At 40.6% G+C, this 22,176-nt stretch overlaps 1 protein-coding gene across 4 annotated transcripts in view; it reads right to left on the bottom strand.

Moving 5' to 3' along the window:
- Positions 1-11,634: 11,634 nt before the first annotated feature.
- Positions 11,635-22,176, bottom strand: part of pxk (PX domain containing serine/threonine kinase) — a 46,318-nt gene continuing 35,776 nt past the window's right edge. For 2 of the 4 annotated variants that reach the window (XM_076268193.1, XM_076268194.1), the window contains one exon: positions 11,635-13,042. In XM_076268193.1, the coding sequence (XP_076124308.1) occupies positions 12,828-13,042 (215 nt within the window). In that variant the 3' untranslated portion in view covers positions 11,635-12,827. The remainder of the gene's footprint in view (positions 13,043-22,176) is intronic. The other 2 variants (XM_076268196.1, XM_076268195.1) reach the window with 2 other exon arrangements.

Genomic DNA, 22,176 nt, shown 5'->3' with positions numbered 1-22,176 from the left:
AAGAAAAAAATAAAAAATCTGACTAAACCTATATGACCGCTGCTTCGCTGCGCGCGGTCATAATAACATAAAAAGAGTCCCAAAACAAGCTACTATCATTAGTAGTAAATAATTAATGCACTTCAAACAGGTCCGTTATGTAGTCTTATGGCGGCCGGTACAAATGATCTCCTGAACCTCTCAGTCCCGCAGCTCATGGAGAGGAGTTGGTCACTGCGTCTGCTTTGCTGGGCAACCACAGTGTCATGCAGCGGGTGGCTCCTGTTACTGAGGATGGATTTCATCATGCTCCTCATTCTTTCATCCACCAAATCTCCTAACACACACTTCCTGACCAGTTTGTCAAGTCGGTTCCCCTCCCTGGCTGTCATACAGCTGCCCCAGCACACCACAGCAAAGAATACTGCACTGGCCACAACCGACTGATAAAAAAGGTACAGCATCTCATTACAGACTTGGAGGATTTTAGCTTCCTGAGAAAAAAGAGCCTGCTCTGACCTTTCCTCTATGCTGCATTTACATGCACTGACCAGTCCAGTTTATGGTCCAGGTGGACTCCCAGGTATTTGTACGTCAATGCCCTCCCCCTCAATTACCACAGGTAGATGATGTGTCTTACGCCTCCCAAAGTCCACTATCATCTCCTTGGTTTTGGATGTATTGAGGATAAGACCATTGCACCTGCTCCAGGTCGCAAACTGTGAGATGACCCTCCTGTACTCCTCCTCGTCTCCTCCCCTCACACAAGCTGCCACAACAGTGTCATCAGAATATTTTTGTATGTGACATGATGATGTTCTGTGTGAGTCTGATGTGTATAGGGTGAAGAGGAAAGGGGATAGTACTGTACAGTTCCCTGGGGGGCCCCAATGCTTGTTTTCACAGTGTATGAGACCGTGTTCCCCAGTCTGACGTACTGTGGCCGCTCTGTCAGGTAACTGATGATCCACTCCGTGAAAGTAGGCTCCATGCCCAGATTCTCTCTCAGGATCTGAGGCTGGATGGTGTTGAATGCACTCGAGAAATCAAATAACATCAGCCTCACATACCCCCCTGTCCCATCAAGAAAAGAGATTGCTCGATTAAGCAAGTAGAGGACAGCATCCTCCACTCCCATGTACGCTCGCTAGGCAAACTGCAGGGGGTCTAGTGCCTGCTGTAGTTGTGGGCCCAGGAGCCGGAGGAGGAGCCTTTCGAGGGTCTTTATAATCACAGACGTCAGGGCAACTGGTCTGTAATCCTTGACCCCGGAAGGTCTCCCCCCCTTAGGCACTGGCACAATGCAGGATGTCTTCCACTGCTTCGGCACCTGACTCGTCTGGAGGCTCCAGTTGAGAAGTGTGCAGAGGTACCGCCAGCTCCGCAGCACAGTCCTTCAGAAGCCTCGTTGGTATTCCATCCAGTCCAGCTGACTTGCCAGGGCGCAATCTACTGAGCTCCGCCCTCACCTCCTCCACGCTAAAATAACCATTGATGGGTAATTCAGCAGAGCAGGAGGCAGCAGCAGCAGCAGAGGTGGAACAGCCGCTGGGTGGAGCAGAGCAGGAGGAAACAGCAGCAGAGGTGGAACAGCCGCTGGGTGGATATGGGTATGTTGAAGGGTATGTGATCAGAGGCGCACCTTGTCAACAGGCGAGGCAGGCAACTGCTTGGAGCCCCGAGCCGCTAGGGGGCCCCCGACCTGGTCTCAGCACGTTTGCCGGTGGGTCAAGCGAGAATTTCATCCATAGAGATTGAATGATGTATTTTGCGTGCTCCTGTCCTGTTGTGCAAACAGTACACTGTACATATGTAGGCCCTATGCTATGGCCTTAGGGGATATGTGTTCAAAAGAGTTCAAAGAATCCGCACATATTTAGGCTACTGTGGTAAATGTCAATCGAGGGTGCAGTGATGACAGATCAACATCGGAGTTTTGGCATTTAGCATTTATGAAGTTATAATAGGCAGAAAGATTGAACATGGTTTGCTACATTTATACGACAGTAAACTTCAGCTAGCTAGCGACAGTTACAACTAGTTAAGCAAGGAGATGGTTAACGTTATGTTTGTATTAGGGCTGTCAGCCATAACATGTTAATCGTGATGCAGTAAGGCCCTACGTGTTAATCTTTTAGAACCCGATTGATGCAAAGTGCGTCAAAAAACACACCCTTTGTTCTTTGTTACATTGCTCCGAAACTGTTCATCACAGCGAGATGAAACATCTATTGCGTGACAGAGCAGAAGTGGGGCTTTCCAACGAGACCACACACTTGTCTGTACGATCAAGTATGAAAAACCATGAAATTAAATCGAATTGCATCATATTTACAGTCTATACTTCTCTGCGTTCACCTGCACACCCATTACTCTCGTTTGAATTACTCGCGAACCCGTGGGGCTATCCATTGGTACCATGTATATCGATCCTTCTGGTTTATAAAAACAGACGAAGTGACTGCAAAATAATAACGTCATGTACACAAACCAACGCTGCACACCCATTACTCTCGTTTGAATTACTCGCGGACCCGTGATCGGATAGATATGCCATGCATGTCAGATGAAAGAAGAGACACAGAGCTATCATTCCATACCAAGTACATCCTTCTGGGTTATTAAACAGACGAAGTGACAGCAAAATAATAACTTCATATAGCTGGACTTACCCCACGTTTTTGTCTGTTTTTGTGGCAAAGCATGTTCATAATCCGGTCTTGAGATCCTAGCAAATTCCTGCATGGCATCCAATTCAAGGCTCACATTGCATCCCAATTTGCCTGGATCTATGGATTGGTTCTCAGGAGGATATGTCTGTAAATTGCTCAGCCCCAGAGAATCCCTCCACCATGGCAATGATATTGCCAGATTCAGGACAGTCTACTCTACACACACATGTAAGTCAAGTCGAGTTGCCAGCTTGCAGTGGTGAGATACATGTCAAAATATAAGAATTTTTATAATACGCTTTTTGTATTTTTATTATTTAACATAATAACCTAATGGTTATATAACATAATGGTGATGACACTTGTCGGTAGGGCCCCCTTGGAATTTTTGCTTGGGGCCCCCACAGACTCTAGAATCGCCTCTGTATGTGATGATGTGGGGTTATTTTATCCTAGATCCTAGGTCCATCCTAGGTCCAGGCATTAGCTCTCCTTGGGTGGTGTTCCCGTTTATTATAAGGGTATCAAAATGTATCTTACATAAAATGGTACTTTGCCCAGTGCTGATTAATAAAGTGCTGTTGTGCTAATAAATAAATTGCTGTGGCATGCTGTCGGTGGAGTGGGTGCTCACGGCTACGGTAAGAACCGTGTGTTCCCCGCCATCCACACCTTTGCCTATTTGGTTGCCACACCTGTAAATATACCTAATTTCTAATGATGTGCAACACCCAGTGCAATACTCCCCCAAGTGGCTAAAATAAGTAATAACTAAATTAACCTAACTAAGGATATAAATGGCACCTATTTGCTATTTTTTTGAACAGCTTAACATCCCTTTTTCTTCACTTTCTGTAAAACTGATCAATTGTGGTCATGTTTTGATTTGAAATTGAATGTGCAGTGTTCCCAATGCATTGATATTATGGAATTAACAGCTGGGATTTTGAGCTTTATTCAATTTTTTAAAACACATTTAATTGCTATTATTCTGCACACAACTGTAAGTAACATAACAAAATAGTTTTAATCAGTGAAGCCTGTCCTCATTTCAGAACAGCCTGTAAGCCAGCCTAAAATGCACAGATAAGAGATAGGAGCCTACCAATATATTTAGTGTAGCCTATGTTATATTTTGATATTTCAATTTGGAATCAAGTGAAGGCCAGCTATAAATCGATGAAGGTGCACGCTTGGTAACCACAGTAATAGAAGTAACAAAGGCTGTTTTGTTGATGATGACCCAGATAGCAATTTCCTTCCGATCGAATCCACATGAAAGCCTTTAGATCGGTCTGTAGCGGACATACGGTATATGATTGTGGGCCAGATCTGCACCTGATAGAGGTTTCAGCTCTGCAGCAATGCTGTTTTTTTCCACCGGTTTACAGATTTGTCCCAGGTCCGTTTTCCGCAACTCAACTGAAAGTCGGGAGATGTTTAAAATACAAAACACTGATGCGGCCCAAACCTGTAATACAGGTTTGGGCCGCATCAGGACCATTTTTTTTCAAAGCAGGCAGGTGGTAATAATGACATTAATTATGGTTCTGATTCTGCTAAATTGAACAGTGACTTCATTAAGGTGTTAATGTGTTCATTAAGTAACACCTGTCCTTACTCATGTCAACTGGCTGCTGTAAAAAAAGGTATTTTTGAACGGCACAAATTCAGAAATCATGGGGGTACACTCTGTACTGGCCACTTCATTTCTAAGCTAAGGCTGGAAATGAAGCTATATTGTGATTTAGTTGGCTCAGTATTTCTCAAATACTTCTTACCTTTTTTGTATTAGGCCTACCTAACAGTGATAAAAGTAGTCGATTGTTGACTGTTTGTGTCAGATTTAACAGTGCCATATGAGACACCCCCATGTTCTTGCCATGCATACAGAAGTCCGAACAGTAACGTTAATCAAGGATCCTTGATTTCCTCACTATCAGTCTTTTGACTGTGATTAGCCTGTGGTTGGACTAGGAAGCAGGCCAACTTTTCAAGGTTTGTAGGCTATCTGCTTTTTATCTCTTTGTTGATAACTTTACTGTAACTATACTATTATTTTTCAACAATATGCTAGCCTGTTGCTTTGCCTACAGTCAGCTATGACAATAACTATTTTGTAAAAACAGTGATGAACGTTAACAGGATCACTGATGAGAAATAAAAAAATAACTGTGATTGTGAGCTATTTTCAAAAATGGATATGGCTGGTGTTTATTTTGTGTTGTTTCAGATTGACCATGGAGATGACTGAGGCATAAGGACAGCCTGAATATTGATGGGAACAGTGGAATTAACATTACTTAAACTTTGTCTGGGAGTGCATTTCTACAGCCAGGTCGTTGATATAAATAAAATGACACTTCTGTATAGGCCTAAAGTTTCTTTTTCCCTATTGTGTTGTGTTTAGTAGCCTCTAACTTGCTGTTTAATAGTTGAGCTGTTGAGAAAATGTAATGATCTTGTAACCTCGGTGAACCTAAACAAACCTGTCAGCAAATGTGTAACCTATTCACCTATGCTATTCACCCAGGATAATTAACAATCACATTTCACGTCAATGAAGCCTTAGAGCCGGCTGAGATCTGATAAACGATCTGTACCACACATAATAAGCGGGCCTGTATTGCATGATAAGCAGATCTGGACCATGTCAGTAACACAGAGAAGGCCTATCATACAGTGCTGGGCCATATTAAAGAATCTGTGTAATAAAATGGAATTACACAGCGAGAAAGTATTTAACGTGAACACATTTACTTACAAGCAAGCAACAAGCATAACAAGTTTCATCATATAGATTGTTGGCCCTGGTATCATCAACCAACATTTGGTTTAAAAAAATGGGAAAACATGATCCCTAAAAAGAAATTAGTTACATCTCCCTGGAAGGGGTGGACGCCCGTAATCAATGCTGAAAACCTGGCCTATATGATGTCATGATACATCAATAAAAGGAAAAGTCTATGGTTATGGTATTTGGCAGACGCCTTTGTCCAAAGCGACACACACAAAAACAATATAATATTTAAAATTTAACAGGGAACAGATTAGAATGTTGGTCAAACTATAACTAGATGTACCGCAGAGGGGTACAAAATATGACCGCCGCCCAGTCCAGCACATTTTTTCCACAAAAATAAGTCACGTTTGTCAAATTGTGTTCATTTCCTACTTTGTTCCTTCTTTGTGTTTGTAATTGAGTGTGTGCAGAGTGTGTGGTTGTTTTGTGTATATGTGTGTGTGCTTCTGTGTGTGTTTATTGAGTTTGTGTGCCTGCATGTCTGCAGGTTTTTTTGTGCGTGTGTTTGTGTGTGTTTGTGTATGTAGGTGTGTTTGTATGTGTGGGTGCATGTGTGTGAGGGTGTGGGTGTGTGTGTGTGTGTGTATGTGTGTGCGTGTTTGTGCGTGTCGTGTGTATGCATGTATGTGAATGTGCATGTATAGTAGTGTGCTATTTAACCACTTCTGTTACAATAATGCATGCAGAACTGGTTCCTTCCTTCAAAATACTGTAGGGGACTAGTGAATCACCATAATTTAACAATGTTAACAAACATCAAATGTCAAGTATATATATATATATATTTAACAGGAGTAAAAAGGGGTAGGGTGGGGTGAGAAGGGTTAATGTAACAATAACATATTACAGTTATACCACTTTTCTTGACACTCAAAGTGCTACACAGGAGAGGCGGAATCTCACTAAGCACCACCAATGTGTAGCACCCATCTGAGTGATGCACAACAGCCATTATGTGCCAGAATGTTCACCACACACTAGTTTCAGGTGCAGAGTGAAGTAGTGAATGAACCAATTACACACTGGGAGGATGATTACAAGACCAAATTGAATGAACCAGGTTGGGAATTTAGCCAGCAAATCAGGGAACCACCTTCTCTTTGCGATAAGTGCCATGGGATCTTAAACAACCATGGTGAGTCAGGACCTCAATTTAAAGCTGCAGTTGGCAAGATTTTTTTGATCATATTCACTGAAACCGACACTATGCTCCGACAGAACATCATAATTCAGCCAGTTTTAGAAAAAACCCGCACTTCTACCTCCACCTAGAGCCTGTTATTTGTTTTGCAAAAATCCACAGCTCCCGGTTCTACTGGTCCAATCAGAGTAGGGCTGTGTTTGGTCTGACTGTCAATCACAGTCTGGTGCGCACTGACAAGCACAAACTAGATGAGAGGGTGCTCGGTGGTAGTGGGGGAGGGGCATGAGAGTTGTAAACATTCAAAATGTTGGCTAAGTCCCATCAATCTGTCAGACTTGCCTACAGCAGCTTTAACATTCATGCAAAGGAAAACATCTCCTGCAGTACAGTATCCCTGTCACTGCAATAGGGCATTGGGATTGATATTTGTTTGGTGGCTTTTAGCCACAGAGAAGAGTGCCACCTACTGGCCAGCCACCAACACCATTTCCACCAGGAACCTACTCTTCCAAGGAGGTTTCTTATCCAAGTACTAACTAAGCCTGCTTAGCTTCAGTAATTCAGCAAAGTCAGGGTATCTGCTGGTCTGGCTGCTGGCTAAAACAAAAGGTGAAAGGCATATATGATTCTAACTGTCTCACTGAATTGCATTATGCACACTCAATTCTCACTGGTATCTGCTAGACAACAAGTACCAAAACATGATTAGTTCATAGATTTCACATGTAAAATACACCCCACCCCCATCTTGCCTGTTCATAATTCTGAGACATTATTAAATTGTGTGCATGTGTGCGTGTACGTGTTTATGTTTATGTGTGTGTCTGTGTGTGTGCGTGCATGTGCTTGTGTGTGTGCATGTGCATGCATGAGTACATGTCTACTGTGTGTGTGTGTCATACATATGATTACTGTGAATGTATGTGTGTGCGTGTGTATCTGTTTATGCACATGTGTGCATATGGAATGGGTTAACATGACCCCTGGGGGCAAACATACGCATTTATTGTATGGCCCCCCATGAATGAAAGTCCACGAAACTTGGCATGCATTCAGAGGGTGTCATAATGATCTTACACTTTCAATTCCGTGCAGTTTTGGCCATGTCAGGTCACAGATACCTGCGATTACAGCACCTCATTTTTACTTTTTCATTTTTAACTAGGTGGCGCTATACATGAAATGAGTGGTTATGGAATGGGTTAACATGGCCCCTTAAGACCACCATACAAAAAAAAGGTGGTCCTCCTAGGCCTTACGGTTCTCGAGATATTCACAGAAAACTGTGTCCGGCCACCTACAGGCCAGTTGGTGTACAGTAACATAAATTAATTTATTGTATGGCCCCCCATTAACGGAAATCCACGAAACTTGGCATGCATTCAGAGGGTGTCATAATGATCCTACACTTCCAATTTCGTACTGTTTTGACCATGTCAGGTCACAGATACCTGCGATTACAACACCTCATTTTTACTTTTTCATTTTTAACTAGGTGGCGCTTTACATGAAATGAGTGGTTATGGAATGGGTTGACATGGGGCCTTAAGATCAACATACAAAAAAAAGGTGGTCCTCCTAAACCCTACGGTTCTCGAGATATTCATAGAAAACTGTATCCGCCCTACCCTCCTTTCGGGGGGGGGGGGGTCCAGTCCAGCGGGGGGGGGGCTACAGATCAAAACGAAAAACAATGGTTCCATGCTATCCATGTGGGGCTACATGCCCACCAAGTTTTGTGCACCCCGGTCTTTCAGTGTCCCGGAAATCCTTGACAGAAAATTGCTCATGCGGAAAAAAAAAAAAAAAATCTGACTAAACCTATATGACCGCTGCTTTGCGGTCATAATAAGGAGAATAGCAATAATAAACAACAATGTCAATTCAATCAATAGCCTAATAAAATAAGCAATGAAAATGAGGGGGAAAAGCAATAATAAACAATAATGTCCATTCAATCAATAATATAAAAACAATAACATGGTAAGGCTACATTACGGAGAATATCAATAATAAACAATAAAGCCAAATTAATCAACAGCCTAATGGAAATAAAACAATATTATACAAACCATAACGCATAACAAGCGCTTAAAGAACTAAGTGCATGTTGAACAGGAATGTCTTTACCCTCTTAAACGACCCAAAACTATCACAGGAACGGAGAGCACTGAGCAACTCATTTCACCAACATGGAACCACTGAGGAAAAGAGTCTTGAATTAGACCTAGTGTTTATGATTGGTCGACACAACAGACACTCATCAGAAGACCGCAGTGGGCGGTTGGGGATGTACGTCTTGATTATTGAATTAAAATAACTAGGAGCAGATTCAGTCAGTGTCTTATAGGCTAAAGTGAGAGATTTAAATTTAATTCTGGCTACTATAGGGAGCCAATGGAGAGTAACTAAGAGAGAAGCGTCACGGCCTTGCCTGGCCCCTCCTCTTTTCTGTGTGCTGCGTCTGTCTCCTACAGGTGAGCTGGGCGCAGGTGTATGGAGTCGCACTAATTGCTTCCTGATCTGGGCCTTTAAAAGCACTTCAGAGGAGACGGGGTTCGACCACCACCGCTCCGTCTCTCCCGCACCGTTTAGGATTTTGTTTTGCTTATTCACTACACCACATTACACTGACTGCTTACACTTTTACTTTCCAAATCCAACTCCATTACTGACTTTACTTAACCCATTCTGTTAAAGTCTATTCATTTAATAAATCTAATATATATATCGCTATCCGCGTGTGGCCTTTCCCTACTCTGTTGCTTTCTTTGAACCAGGCTTGTAACAGAAGTTACATACGTGCTCCAGAATTCTGAATCAGCTGTATTCTGAATGATCTTATTACACAAGCGGGTAAGCCAGCTAATAGTGAATTACAATAGTCCAGCTTGGAGATGACCATGGTCTGAACAAGTTGTTTGAAATCTTGTGTCAGATATGGTCTGATCTTCCTAATGTTGTAAAGCATAAACCAAAATGATTTTGCAATAGAAGCTACATGCTCAGTTAAGTTAAGTCGGTCATCAATTACAACGCCCAAGTTACGTGCCGATCTAGTTGGGGTCAGTGAAGTTGAGTCAAGCTGGATGTTAATCTGTTGGGGACTAGCTGTTTTAGCTGGAAACACCAAAAACAGTTTGAGAGATTAAGGTGCCGATCTTTCATCCAGGCTGAAATATCCTTAAGGCATGCAGAAATCCGGTGGGAAACGAGTCCTCAGGTGGGAAAGACAGGTAAAGTTGTTTGTCGTCTGCAAAACAGTGATAGTCAAATCCATGGGAGTGAATGGTCTCACCTAAGGAAGTGGTGTAAATAAAGAAAAGCAAGGGTCCTATAATACTGCTCCCTGTGGCACACCTGTGGTGAGGTCATGAGACTTGATACCTGTCCCTGCCAAGTCACGTTGAAAGAACGCCCTTTAAGGTAAGATTCAAACCAGTCAAGAGCTTTCCTGGAAATTCCCAGTTCAGATAGTATAGAAAGGAGAATGTCATGGTTAACAGTATCAAAGGCTGCAGATAAATCTAGTAGAATTAATACTGATGACTGAGCAGAGGAATTAGCTACTCTCAATGTTCAGTCACAGACAGAAGAGCAGTTTCAGTAGAATGGCCACTCTTGAAACCAGACTGCATAGGGTCTAGTACAGGGGTGGGCAACTAATTTCCCCAAGGGGCCACATGACAAACTGGGACTGTTGAGGAGGGCCGGACTCAAAATACCGAACTCAAGTCTGAACTCAATTCTGTTCAATTCTATTCTGTTCTTGTATAACATTAAGTAAATCATATGGTTTTGTTTACTAGTCGTAAGAACAGATGAAAATGTGAGGGAGACAAAGGAAAAACAGCAATAGGCCTATTTAAGCTATGTCCAGTATTTAATCCTCATTCCTCAAAATGATTTTTTGACATTGACATTTTTTTCAGTTTTCAAAGACTGATATAAAAAAGTACTACAATATCTATATAATTAGGCTAGGTCATGGAAATGTGAAGGAGTCAGTACAACCGATAGGCCGTGCCACCATTTCATCAACACTCAGCAATATTTCATCATTAAATCATTACCATCATTAAATTAACTCTATGCAGAATTAGACTACGAAAATGTGGAGCAGACAAGAGTAGGCTGTCATTAGTTAATCAACATGCACAAAGAAAACTATTTTAAAAATGTAGGCTATGTTTTGGCTTTAACTTTATGCACATAACTGTGATTGGTGAACTCGCTCTGTGTGTTGAGCCGGCTGCTTCAAGCAACCTGTGGGTAGTAGCATCATACTAGTTCGCTAACATAAGCTTTGCAAATAAACTCAGACATATTTTGGTTACAATTACGGGGTTATCCGATTGTAAACTGTCTATCTGCCAGTAACGTTTTGAAATGAACACTTCGTATCGCCAACGAGCAGCAGTAGGAGTTCGTTCTAACAACCTTTGCGGTGGTGAGCGACGCAGACATAAGAGACACAAAACTTTGAAAGGTTTACGCCGACGTAAAGGCAACTGCATTGTGTCGACGCAGAAGCATTTTTCTATTCACCAGCACATCAGTGAGGGTGTTTACGTCGCCGCATCCACGCACAAATGTATGGGCGTACAAATAGCAGTCGCTTTCAAAATAAAAACAACGATATTGATTTGCATGCATTATCTCTATGCTAGGCTCTTGACTATTGTTCCTTCACGGACCTTACGCGGGCCGGTCAGGGAAAGCCCACGGGCCGTATGTTGCCCATGTATGGTCTAGTAGATTATTCTGATGAAAGCCACATACTTGCTTGAAGACCACTTTCTCCAAAACCTTTGACAAGAAAGGAAGAAGGGAGACAGGTCTGTAGTTCTTCACCTCCATTGGATTAAGGGTACTTTTCTTTAGCAAAGGTGTAACCATAGCCTGTTTAAAAGAATAAGGAACTATTCCAGAACTGAGTGAAGCATTAAATACATGTGTGACTGCCGGTAGAACAGCTAATAAATAAATGTATAAATGCAAATAAGCTAAAAAGTTAGTAAATGTAGAGACCAAGCTAATTCTTGTCAGATTTATTTAAAATTTAATGACCATTCCATCAAAAATAATATTCATATCTACACAATGTTTTCAGACAACTCAAGCAAAAATGTTCTATGCTACTACTAAGTAAAAACAGCTTGAGGCTCCACCTTAAGTGCTTCAAACAGTGGTTGTGGAAGATGTACAGGGTTTCAGCAAAAGGCAGATAACCAACACCATATATTAAAAGAATTATTCTGCTGTATAACACAATACATTTCATATCATTGTAAACTCTTTTCAAGACCACTAAGAGAGACCATGTGGTAAAGTGCTATAGAGAGAAGATAAAACTTCTTATATATTCAATATAACACAAAAATAATTGTGGCATTTATCTCTTAAGCTTGTTTTGCTGCTATGTTAAATACATACAAATGCATATACAAATAAGTTTTACTTCGATGGCAATTTGCAGACTATTTGGACATCTACTACTGTCTAATTTAGTTTTGAGCAACACGCTCATGCTAATTCCTGAACAATGCACATGAACATTTTTGCATTAAGCAAAATGTAGACACAGAACATGGTTTGTGAATAAACTTGTGTTTTTGGCATGGCGCAAAATGGAAAACAAAGAAGCAAAATCCACTTCAGTTCTTACATATTTATACTATATACATATAGGCACAATGGTACAAAGTGGCACAAATTCACAACTCAAACAAACCATCTGTTTCATTTGAGTGCATATTCAAATAAACATAGAAATGTGATTGAGATTAAAATGGCACACAATAAAATAAGGTAAAATAAAGAATGCAGCAGATGTGAACTGAAAGCCCGGTTTGCAGCTGTAAAAATTATGATACGAAAATAATAAAAACAAAGGATCAGGTGGTTCAAATGTGTACCTCCATGGCATCTTTTTAGAGTAAAACTGTCAAACATTCAGATAAGAATTGAATCGCAAATTGAAAAGCTCATGCTGGTTTATTCCATCAATAAAGCAAGATTATCAAAGCCTTTCAAAGAGGGCATTTCATGATGCCGGACAACTGAAGAGACTGGAAGACCAGATTAAGATTTGTTGTTTGCCCCTTTATCTTTATAAATACAAAGCAGTATGTCCTGTTCTTCATGTGTTTTACCCTGAAATACCATAACAATGAACAAAGAACCTGACAAAGATAAAGCAAAGGGAAGTGTAGAGCTGGGTTGCTCCTCAAACGAGGGGGTTACTGCTGTCCTGGGTCTCTGCTTTCTTCAGCTTGCCCTTACTGAAGCTCTGGATAGAGCTGAGAAGGGCAGTACGGCCCAAACCACTTGATGATGGAGAAGCCAGGGGAGGAGGGCCAGAATCACACGGTGACAGCACAGTAGGAGGGAGAGAAGGAGGAGGGGGAGGAAGAGGAGGAGGTGGTGGTGCCTCAGAGGCTCCTGTGTCAATCAGAAAGCACTAGTTCAGTTCATTCTGCAGCTAATTCTAAAGAACATCAAACTCAACTGTGTGCTAGGGCTGGGAGATATGATAAAATAAATGATCATGATTGATCATGTTAATATCATGAAATTGATAATTATCATTTTTGCAGTACAAACCAAAAGTGCAGTATCTGGTAAAATGGCAAACTGAGAAAATGATTAATGTAAAGTACATCGCAGGATGACCTTCGGGTTGACCTTGGCTGCAGTGCAGTGGTAGTAGTTTGACATATAGTCATAAACTGCAGTAAATAAATTGGAAGAATATCACCAAGGCTAAAAATACAAGAACTTTTTACCATCATTTTTGTTTGGAGCTGTACACATAAAAAACAGGAGGAAAGCAACATTGGCAGTTCAGAACCTTTTCCTTCCTTTCAGGAAGAATTCGGGAAAGCTTTTTTTTTTAAAGAGATATTTTATTCCATCCTTTCTCATCTTACTAAACAAATAACTTGTTATTAATTATTAATGAGCCCACTTATTTATATTGTCATGTATCTCATTTATTTATATTGTCTCGTGTATCTCATTTATTTATATTGTCTCATGTATCCTATTGCAGATCCTACACTTTGGCTATAAACAGCAGATTCCTTAACTTAAAGGCTCCCTTTTTACTTCAAGCTGATTCAGAATGTAAAAAAATACTTCAAATAGAATGGACTGAATAAACTGAATTTAAGACATTCTTATATCCCCTATCTTTAAATCTTAATCTTAGTATTTGTAATATGAATGTAAAAAAATACTTCAAATAGAATTGACTGAATAAACTGAATTTAAGACATTCTTATATCCCCTATCTTTAAATCTTAATCTTAGTATTTGTATATTACTTTACGATGTTCGATCAATAATTTGATTAACATTAGGCAACAATTCAATGATGAAATGCCAACCAAAGGCTAATTACAGTGGGCAGTGCTTCGACTTGGCCAGCTTCTCTCGCGGTCCGCGCGCGGGATCACGCGGCATCACGCGACTTTAATTTGTATTTTTCCAGTGACGCTGCAACGACGCTGCAACAACCGGCAGAGGTCTCAAGTGAGCAGGGTGTCTCGTAAAAAGAAATGGAGCTGGAAAACCCTACACCATACATGGGCAACATACGGCCCGCGGGCCACATCCGGCCCGTGGGCTTTCCCTGACCGGCCCGCGTAAGGTCCGTGAAAGAACAATAGTCAAGAGCCTAGCATAGAGATAATGCATGCAAATCAATATCGTTGTTTTTATTTTGAAAGCGACTGCTATTTGTACGCCCATACATTTGTGCGTGGATGCGGCGACGTAAACACCCTCACTGATGTGCTGGTGAATAGAAAAATGCTTCTGCGTCGACACAATGCAGTTGCCTTTACGTCGGCGTAAACCTTTCAAAGTTTTGTGTCTCTTATGTCTGCGTCGCTCACCACCGCAAAGGTTGTTAGAACGAACTCCTACTGCTGCTCGTTGGTGTTCATTTCAAAACGTTACTGGCAGATAGACAGTTTACAATCGGATAACCCCGTAATTGTAACCAAAATATGTCTGAGTTTATTTGCAAAGCTTATGTTAGCGAACTAGTATGATGCTACTACCCACAGGTTGCTTGAAGCAGCCGGCTCAACACACAGAGCGAGTTCACCAATCACAGTTATGTGCATAAAGTTAAAGCAAAAACATAGCCTACATTTTTTAAATAGTTTTCTTTGTGCATGTTGATTAATTAATGACAGCCTACTCTTGTCTGCTCCACATTTTCGTAGTCTAATTCTGCATAGAGTTAATTTAATGATGGTAATGATTTAATGATGAAATATTGCTGAGTGTTGATGAAATGGTGGCACGGCCTATCGGTTGTACTGACTCCTTCACATTTTCATGACCTAGCCTAATTATATAGATATTGTAGTACTTTTTTATATCAGTCTTTGAAAACTGAAAAAAATGTCAATGTCAAAAAATCATTTTGAGGAATGAGGATTAAATACTGGACATAGATTAAATAGGCCTATTGCTGTTTTTCCTTTGTCTCCCTCACATTTTCATCTGTTCTTACGACTAGTAAACAAAACCATATGATTTACTTAATGTTATACAAGAACAGAATAGAATTGAACAGAATTGAGTTCAGACTTGAGTTCGGTATTTTGAGTCCGGCCCTCCTCAACAGTCCCAGTTTGTCATGTGGCCCCTTGGGGAAATTAGTTGCCCACCCCTGCCCTACACAGACTTCACTACAGACTTTAGCAGACTGGTTTAGAAATAATTTAATAGCCAGAAATATGCCTGCCCTGCCCTAATAAAGAAATATTTGGTTAACAGCGAGTGAATCCCGTTTGCAGCCGTAGAAAAAACGCAGGACAAATTAAACATTCTGGTTTTCTCCGAGTGCAACGATGATAGACAGACATCATTTGGACAAAATATAGAGCATATTAACCTCCGTTGCTCAGCCAAATGCCTTCCTGTTACGTCCTGTTATCACAGAGTTACAGGCGATAAACTATTTTTGATGGTCACAAGTTTACTTCATTAGCGTTTATTTCTTTGATTATTAAAGAGTGTTTTTCTTGACTTTGTGCTTATTCAGAAGAGCATTTAGTGCTCTCCCCAATCCCAGACGTTCACATTGCATGTTTGTTTGTAATGGATGCAACCGCGAGATACGCTTGTCTCTCGGGCACCCACTGAAAACATCGAGCACCCACGTGTGCCAGCTTACAGTCCCGGCTAAATTTACATTCATTTAAAATCAAACATCGCAGTTTATGTTAAATTCAGCATCTCTCATAATGTGATTGGATATGTTGCTGTCAATTCCCTACTTCATACACTAACCACCAATGAGAGCGTCTCTCATATGAAAATTCCTGACACGTCCCACCTGAAGAATTAACGCAAGGCTTTGTCGGGTCTTCAGCCCCGAATGTTTAAAATGTATATAGCCCTGAATATCATTTTAAAAGTAGTCTGACAAAGCTTATTTGTTTTGTGACACAGCTTAACACTGGTACCTCATAGAACGTCTATAACATAGCCTAGGTGGTCGCAACTCACAAAAGTAAAGCAGATAGAAAGAACTCACGCAAATCTAGCCTACAACACGCAGACAGCTTTATGCGCAGGGGAGAGAGCGCGCGCACTGTGCTTTATGATTGTTGCCTTCTGATGGTATCTTGCTAATTCACTGAACTGCATTAGGTGACACAAATGGTATTGCCTTTATCTTATAACTCCTTGTCTGAGCGACTACCAGGCCTATGGTTTTTAAAAGTCAGATGTTCCCTGACAAAGACATTCGAAAATTAAGAATGTTTATTGACTTGAAAAACACACTAATTTTTGCAAACTCCCTTCATTCAACCCTTGAAGACATCGCGGTCTGGTGCGCTATGTAGATCGTTTCTCGTACCATTTAATTTCTCAGAATTTAGGTCTACTAGGCCTACAATAACGTCATCACCAAATACATCTTTTATTTTTAGTGGATCAACCACAAAGAGTAGCATAGGCCTACTGTGCACAGTGCACTGACGACTGTAGCAGTCCAAGGTAACCAGTTGTTGTAGATGAGAGGCAACCCCTTGTTTCAGATAGCCTGGACAACATGTTACCTGGGTGTTGCCTACGTTATTAATTAATGGTAGCCTACAATAGTTAATTGATTCGCGTAACATATTAGTTGGCTCAAAGAGTAGGGAATCAGGATGGAGAGTCACGCGTGTGTTGCTTTTGCGGGATCGAATCCAGTTTAATGCTAGTTTTCAAAACATATATTTTTTACATGTCTTTTGTCCGAGTGGCTGTAATGTAGCCGAGCGCTCATGGCGTATAAAAAAGCGACTTCAAACCACCTAAAACAACTTGTTTGTGAATGTCTGACAACTGCTGCAGCGCATGCACGCGCAAGGAAACCAGTAGGTGGAGAAACCAGAAGGCACAACACCGGAACGATTTTAAGGCTATTTCGCATAGGCTACTCAATGGTGCTATTTCACATGCATTATAGCGACCCCCACTCACCGGGGTTAGGTGGAAGGTGTTAATAGACGATTGGCGTAGCCTACAGTGGACTAGGGCTGTCAAAATTGCTCAAAAATGACGTTCGAATATCCCCTCTAAAATAAACACATGTATTCGAATATATTGGAATATCTAGGCTATATTATGTGCGCATTATGTCAGTGACGCGCATCATGTCATCTGTTTTTAACTTTTTGTATGGTTATTGCTTGACAGGGGGGATCCCAAGCAGATTTCAGCCATAAGGCATTTCCTAATTCACCCGACACTGATATTCAAAATGTTGAAACTATTTCGGCATAGCCTATAAGCAGTTTAATTAAATGTAATGTTAGTTGTAAACAAATGGGCTACTTGGTGAGGCTTGGCCTCACAGATGCGCTCGTGCCTTAAATGGCAATACAAATCTTCACGATAGGCCTATTAACTGACTGCCCGATTAACGTTGGCTGGGGGGCAGGGGGGGGGCATCAGACATTTGTTCCCAAGGTCTATGAACAGTTAATCCGGCCCTGCCACCAACGAACGCAACTTTCCACCTCTGAGACAGCTGAAAAGAAGTCTAGAGGACTCCTAACTCACTAAGACCTACTTACTGTAGGTTGCGCAAACCACAGGCCTTTTTTTGGGCAAGCCTGCATTCGAGGCAGGCCTTCTGTTGAAGAATTTTATATAAATCCTGCGCTAACAGTAATCCTCCTATGCTCACGCTTTATGTCTCCTTGCAAACTAGGCCTATAGCCCAACCATTTACGTCTTCAAAAAATAACAACTTGCCAGATATGCCTTCATATCTTTGGGCTTCATTCAGCATTTTGTTCTTCCACTGGAAATGACTCTTCTACATTTGCTGCCTGCTGCATCCTTTCTGTTTGTATTGTTTAGAAAATGTTTGACGTCTTGAGTTAATGCATTAAACATTGTTTGCTGGTAACCAGCCACAAATAGCCTACAGATTCTTGCGTGCGTACATTCTCTATTCTCTCCAAAATGTGCCCGTTCTATAGGCTGGCCAAGTGCATAATTCTGCGGCATAAAGCAGATGTATTTGTTTATTGTACAGAAAAATAAAAATAACCTGTCAAGCAGTCAATTGACTACATTGCAGTCAATAAGTAGTATGCTTATTGACTGCAAAAGTAGTATGCTCCCCTGCGCATAAAGCTGTCTGTGTGTTGTAGGCTAGATTTGCGTGAGTTCTTTCTATCTGCTTTACTTTTGTGAGTTGCGACCACCTAGGCTATGTTATAGACGTTCTATGAGGTACCAGTGTTTAGCTGTGTCACAAAACAATAAGCTTTGTCAGACTACTTTTAAAATGATATTCAGGTAGAATGTGGCATGTGATCTACTGTGTAGGCTTCATAAAATAAAATAAACAGATTGCTAATGGCCTACAAGCTGATCTGGGGTGCGTTTCCCGTACAACTACGGAGGTTAGCTTTTTACTAACAGGATGCATCGTTCAACTAACCAACATGTAAGTTACGACTGTTTCCCAAAACTGTCGTACTTACATAGTACTGTAAGTTTGGACCATGATAGTTTCCAAACTTCAGTAGTCTGGACTAAGGTGGTTAATGACGTTTAGTAGCACGTGAACGGGCACCTGCACATACTTCTGTGACGCATTGCGTTAAGGCCGGCAGATGACAGCCGCCGTTGCACAGCAGTTACCAGTCCCCTGTCCAAGAGTTCGAATCTGGGTTAAGATTTTGACAACAATATTGACATCGTTGTTTACCTAAGTTTATCTTTTGTGCAGATCATATTATCAAAATCAGAATCAGCCTTCTTGGCTTGGTTTGCGTAAACTAACAAGGACCCCCCCCCCCTCCATGAAAATCAAAGGCTACATATTCTCAGCTGACTCGTCAAAAAGTGCGCACCACCTTATTATTATCTGCAGGTGTGTGACTTTTACTTATGTGCACATGGCTGCAAATTGACTTTTAATGTATGTATTTTCTGCCTTGGGCATTTTAAAATATGGATGTATGGTGGTTAGAAGTGTAAATATCAATTAGAAACCTAAATATATCTATAATTATTAATTTGCAAACAAATAACTGGCGTCAGTGACGTCTTTGACATGAAGATCCCGGGAAATATGCTTCTACTAGCATTCTACCACAGGTCGAGAGGTGTAGTTGTAACTACACAACTTTACGATAGTGGTTGCGAACGTTCGTTGCTACTATGGTTTTGGGAAACACTAACGTAGTGTAACGATGCATTGGACTATGTAAGTTCCAAATATGAATGTAATTCTGCGGCATAAAGCAGATGTATTTGTTTATTGTACAGAAAAATAAAAATGACATGTCAAGCAGTCAAGTGACTACATTGCAGTCAAGAAGTAGGGCAAATTAATTTTACGAAACCAAAACGTGGGTCATAGTTGTCTAAGCCTCTATAGCGTAGCCTGTTAAAAACGTCGCAGAAGCCTACCCAAGGCTACAGATTAATTCTGAACAGTTATTTCTCTACTGGCTCAATTATCACACCACTGTTTTGATTTGCGTAGTTGCGTTAACCCAACACTGACAATAATGTAGACAGCAAATTTCGATTTCCGTTACCACCGTGTAGTCAAGCCTTAAGCCATACCCAAGTAGCCTAAATCGAGGTAAATCGAACTTTTTCAGAAGGGGCGGCAGGCAGAGCGATGTACAGTGGCAGAGCGACGCACAGTGGCTGAAAGTGGTACTAAAGCTTCACGCAGCTTCACGCCTCGTAATGCGCGACTGAAGTGGCCATTTGAAAGTGATGCCCACTGTAGATAGCTAATGAGGTGTTTCAAGAGGTCATGACGGTCCTTCACAGGTCATTATACATAATGTGACTAATACACAGGGAATTGCTGTAGTAAGGCATAATGTTTACTTTGTTACATGTGGCACATGTTTTTCAAGCTGTAAAAATGAAAGAATTTCGAGGTCTGAAAAAGATAAGAAGAAAAATCGGAGACAGTACGGCAACAACCTTATCTGATTTGACACCGAATGACCCATGTTCCATTCAGCAGGGCATTAGCATACTAATATGGGCCATTCAGAAACACATTACATTTTCTTATATAATTTATATCGCCCAGCCCTAGTGTGTGAATATGGCTTTAATAGATTTTGTAGTTAATGTAATAATAACTGCTTGCATACAATTCTGGCCATTTGGGGCATGCCACGACAAAATGAGTCCTATGTCGCTAAAATGAAATCGGAGATATAGCGATTTGAAAGAAAATATAATTTTTCTAATTTGACCACAAATACATTCCTTAACCTCTAATGCATCTCTCAGCGAAATATTACACTGAAAAACAACCCCAAAATATGACTTTGAAGGCAAAATAAATGCTTAGATGAAACTTTTGTCACAAAGTCTGGTTTGGTCCTACGTAGCCTACAGACACTCATTTTAATTTCCTAATCAAAGCTACTATCTTCCTTGGTTTGACTCATTTCTAGTAGGCTACAGCAATAACCTCTACATAAGCTAGGCTAGTCACTCCAAATGTGAGGATAAATAAGATTTCTTTTGCAGACAGGAGAGTCAAGGTGAATGAAGTAGGTGGCTATGCTACTGTTAATGTGTAAACAGCTGTAAACAATGCTCTAAACAATGTGTAAACAGCTGATTTTCTCAGAAGGTAATTTTTTGCTTGTTGTCGCCGCTTGCTCTTTCCTTGCATTTCAAATATGAAATAATCTATTTTTCATTTTAGCGACATAGGACTAATTTATTCTTCATCTGAGCAGTAAGCTGAAAATATAAACAAATATAAGAAAATAAAAACTACAAAGGCACAAAATAATATTCACTTTTCGCAAATTCTCAAATTAACCTGGTCACAAAATTATCACAATCCACAACATGTTAAAAAGCACATGCTGAAAGAGTAATTCACATTTTTGTCATTAGGACATATACGTTGCATGTGTGGGTTGGTGATAAGTCATTTATCTTTGAAATTTCCAAAAAGTAATTTGAATTGCAGATTGTGATACATTAAAGTTGCATTAACCCTGTTCAAAGCAGGACATTTCTTGTACAAATTTAAATTGTAGTCAATTAAGCTACCAAAAAATGAAGTGAATTTTCAATTACAATGTCGTTTTGTTTTCAGACCACTTTAAATTTAACTAGCCAACAGTAATGTGAAGGGATGTGGAGAACCCCAGCACTTTCTGAGGAAAGATGTGAAGAGGGTCAGGTGTTTCTGCTGAAAGGACAGGGTATGCTGCAACTTTAAGGGTGTGTTTTCACCTGGCATTGGATTTTTTCCTATCTGATAGCGAGTCGACACCTCTAAGCACAGGTATGGATACACTCAATATGCAAGATCTGATCCCCAAGACCACTTTTTGAGGTGGTCTGGAATATTCACACTGAATAGCAGATGAACGCTAATGTGCCCATGGCAGGGCCACACTGATTGACTGTATTCAATGGATGATCTCTGCGCTAAACTGTGCTCATACTAACAAACAATCATAAAACATCATTTTTGAAAGCCCACAGAGATATTTTGGGCAATAGTTTGCAACAAACAGGCAAATTTTGTAGGCTGGTGTGTTATAGTGTTCTTTTAATAGGCCTACTGGTAATTTTACTGATTGATTGATTGATTGAGGTTTATATTAACCGATTTATGAATTTTGCCATGAAATTGTGTATGTTTTTTATGGTGTAATGGAGAGGGTGGAGCTGTATGCTGTGCTGCTGGAAGACCCCCTTCTAGGCTCATTAAAAGTCACAAACTGAAAATATAACCGAATATTAATAGATACAATGACATTACATACCAATATTATATATTATTACAAGACTAATGGAAAGACAATATATGCCATTACTACATTTTGTAAGGTTAGGTTTTGTGTGTGTGAGGGAGAATATCTGGCAATATAGCAAATTTGGATAGCAATATCTTAATAGTTCTGAAAAGAGGGATCACTGCCAGGTTAGCAAAGTGCTGTGTATATAAGTAAGTAAGTAAGTATATATACTCTTTTGATCCTGTAAGGGAAATTTGGTCTCTGCATTTATCCCAATCCGTGAATTAGTGAAACACACTC

Source organism: Alosa pseudoharengus, unplaced genomic scaffold (genome assembly GCF_046254945.1).
Source record: "Alosa pseudoharengus isolate Yale_2024_CS ecotype anadromous, Long Island Sound unplaced genomic scaffold, YU_APseudo_1.1 YU_APseudo_1.1_scf_5, whole genome shotgun sequence".
Lineage (NCBI taxonomy): Eukaryota > Metazoa > Chordata > Actinopteri > Clupeiformes > Clupeidae > Alosa > Alosa pseudoharengus.
Note: the sequence above shows the minus strand (reverse complement) of the source record. Positions and strands in the feature narration are given on the sequence as shown.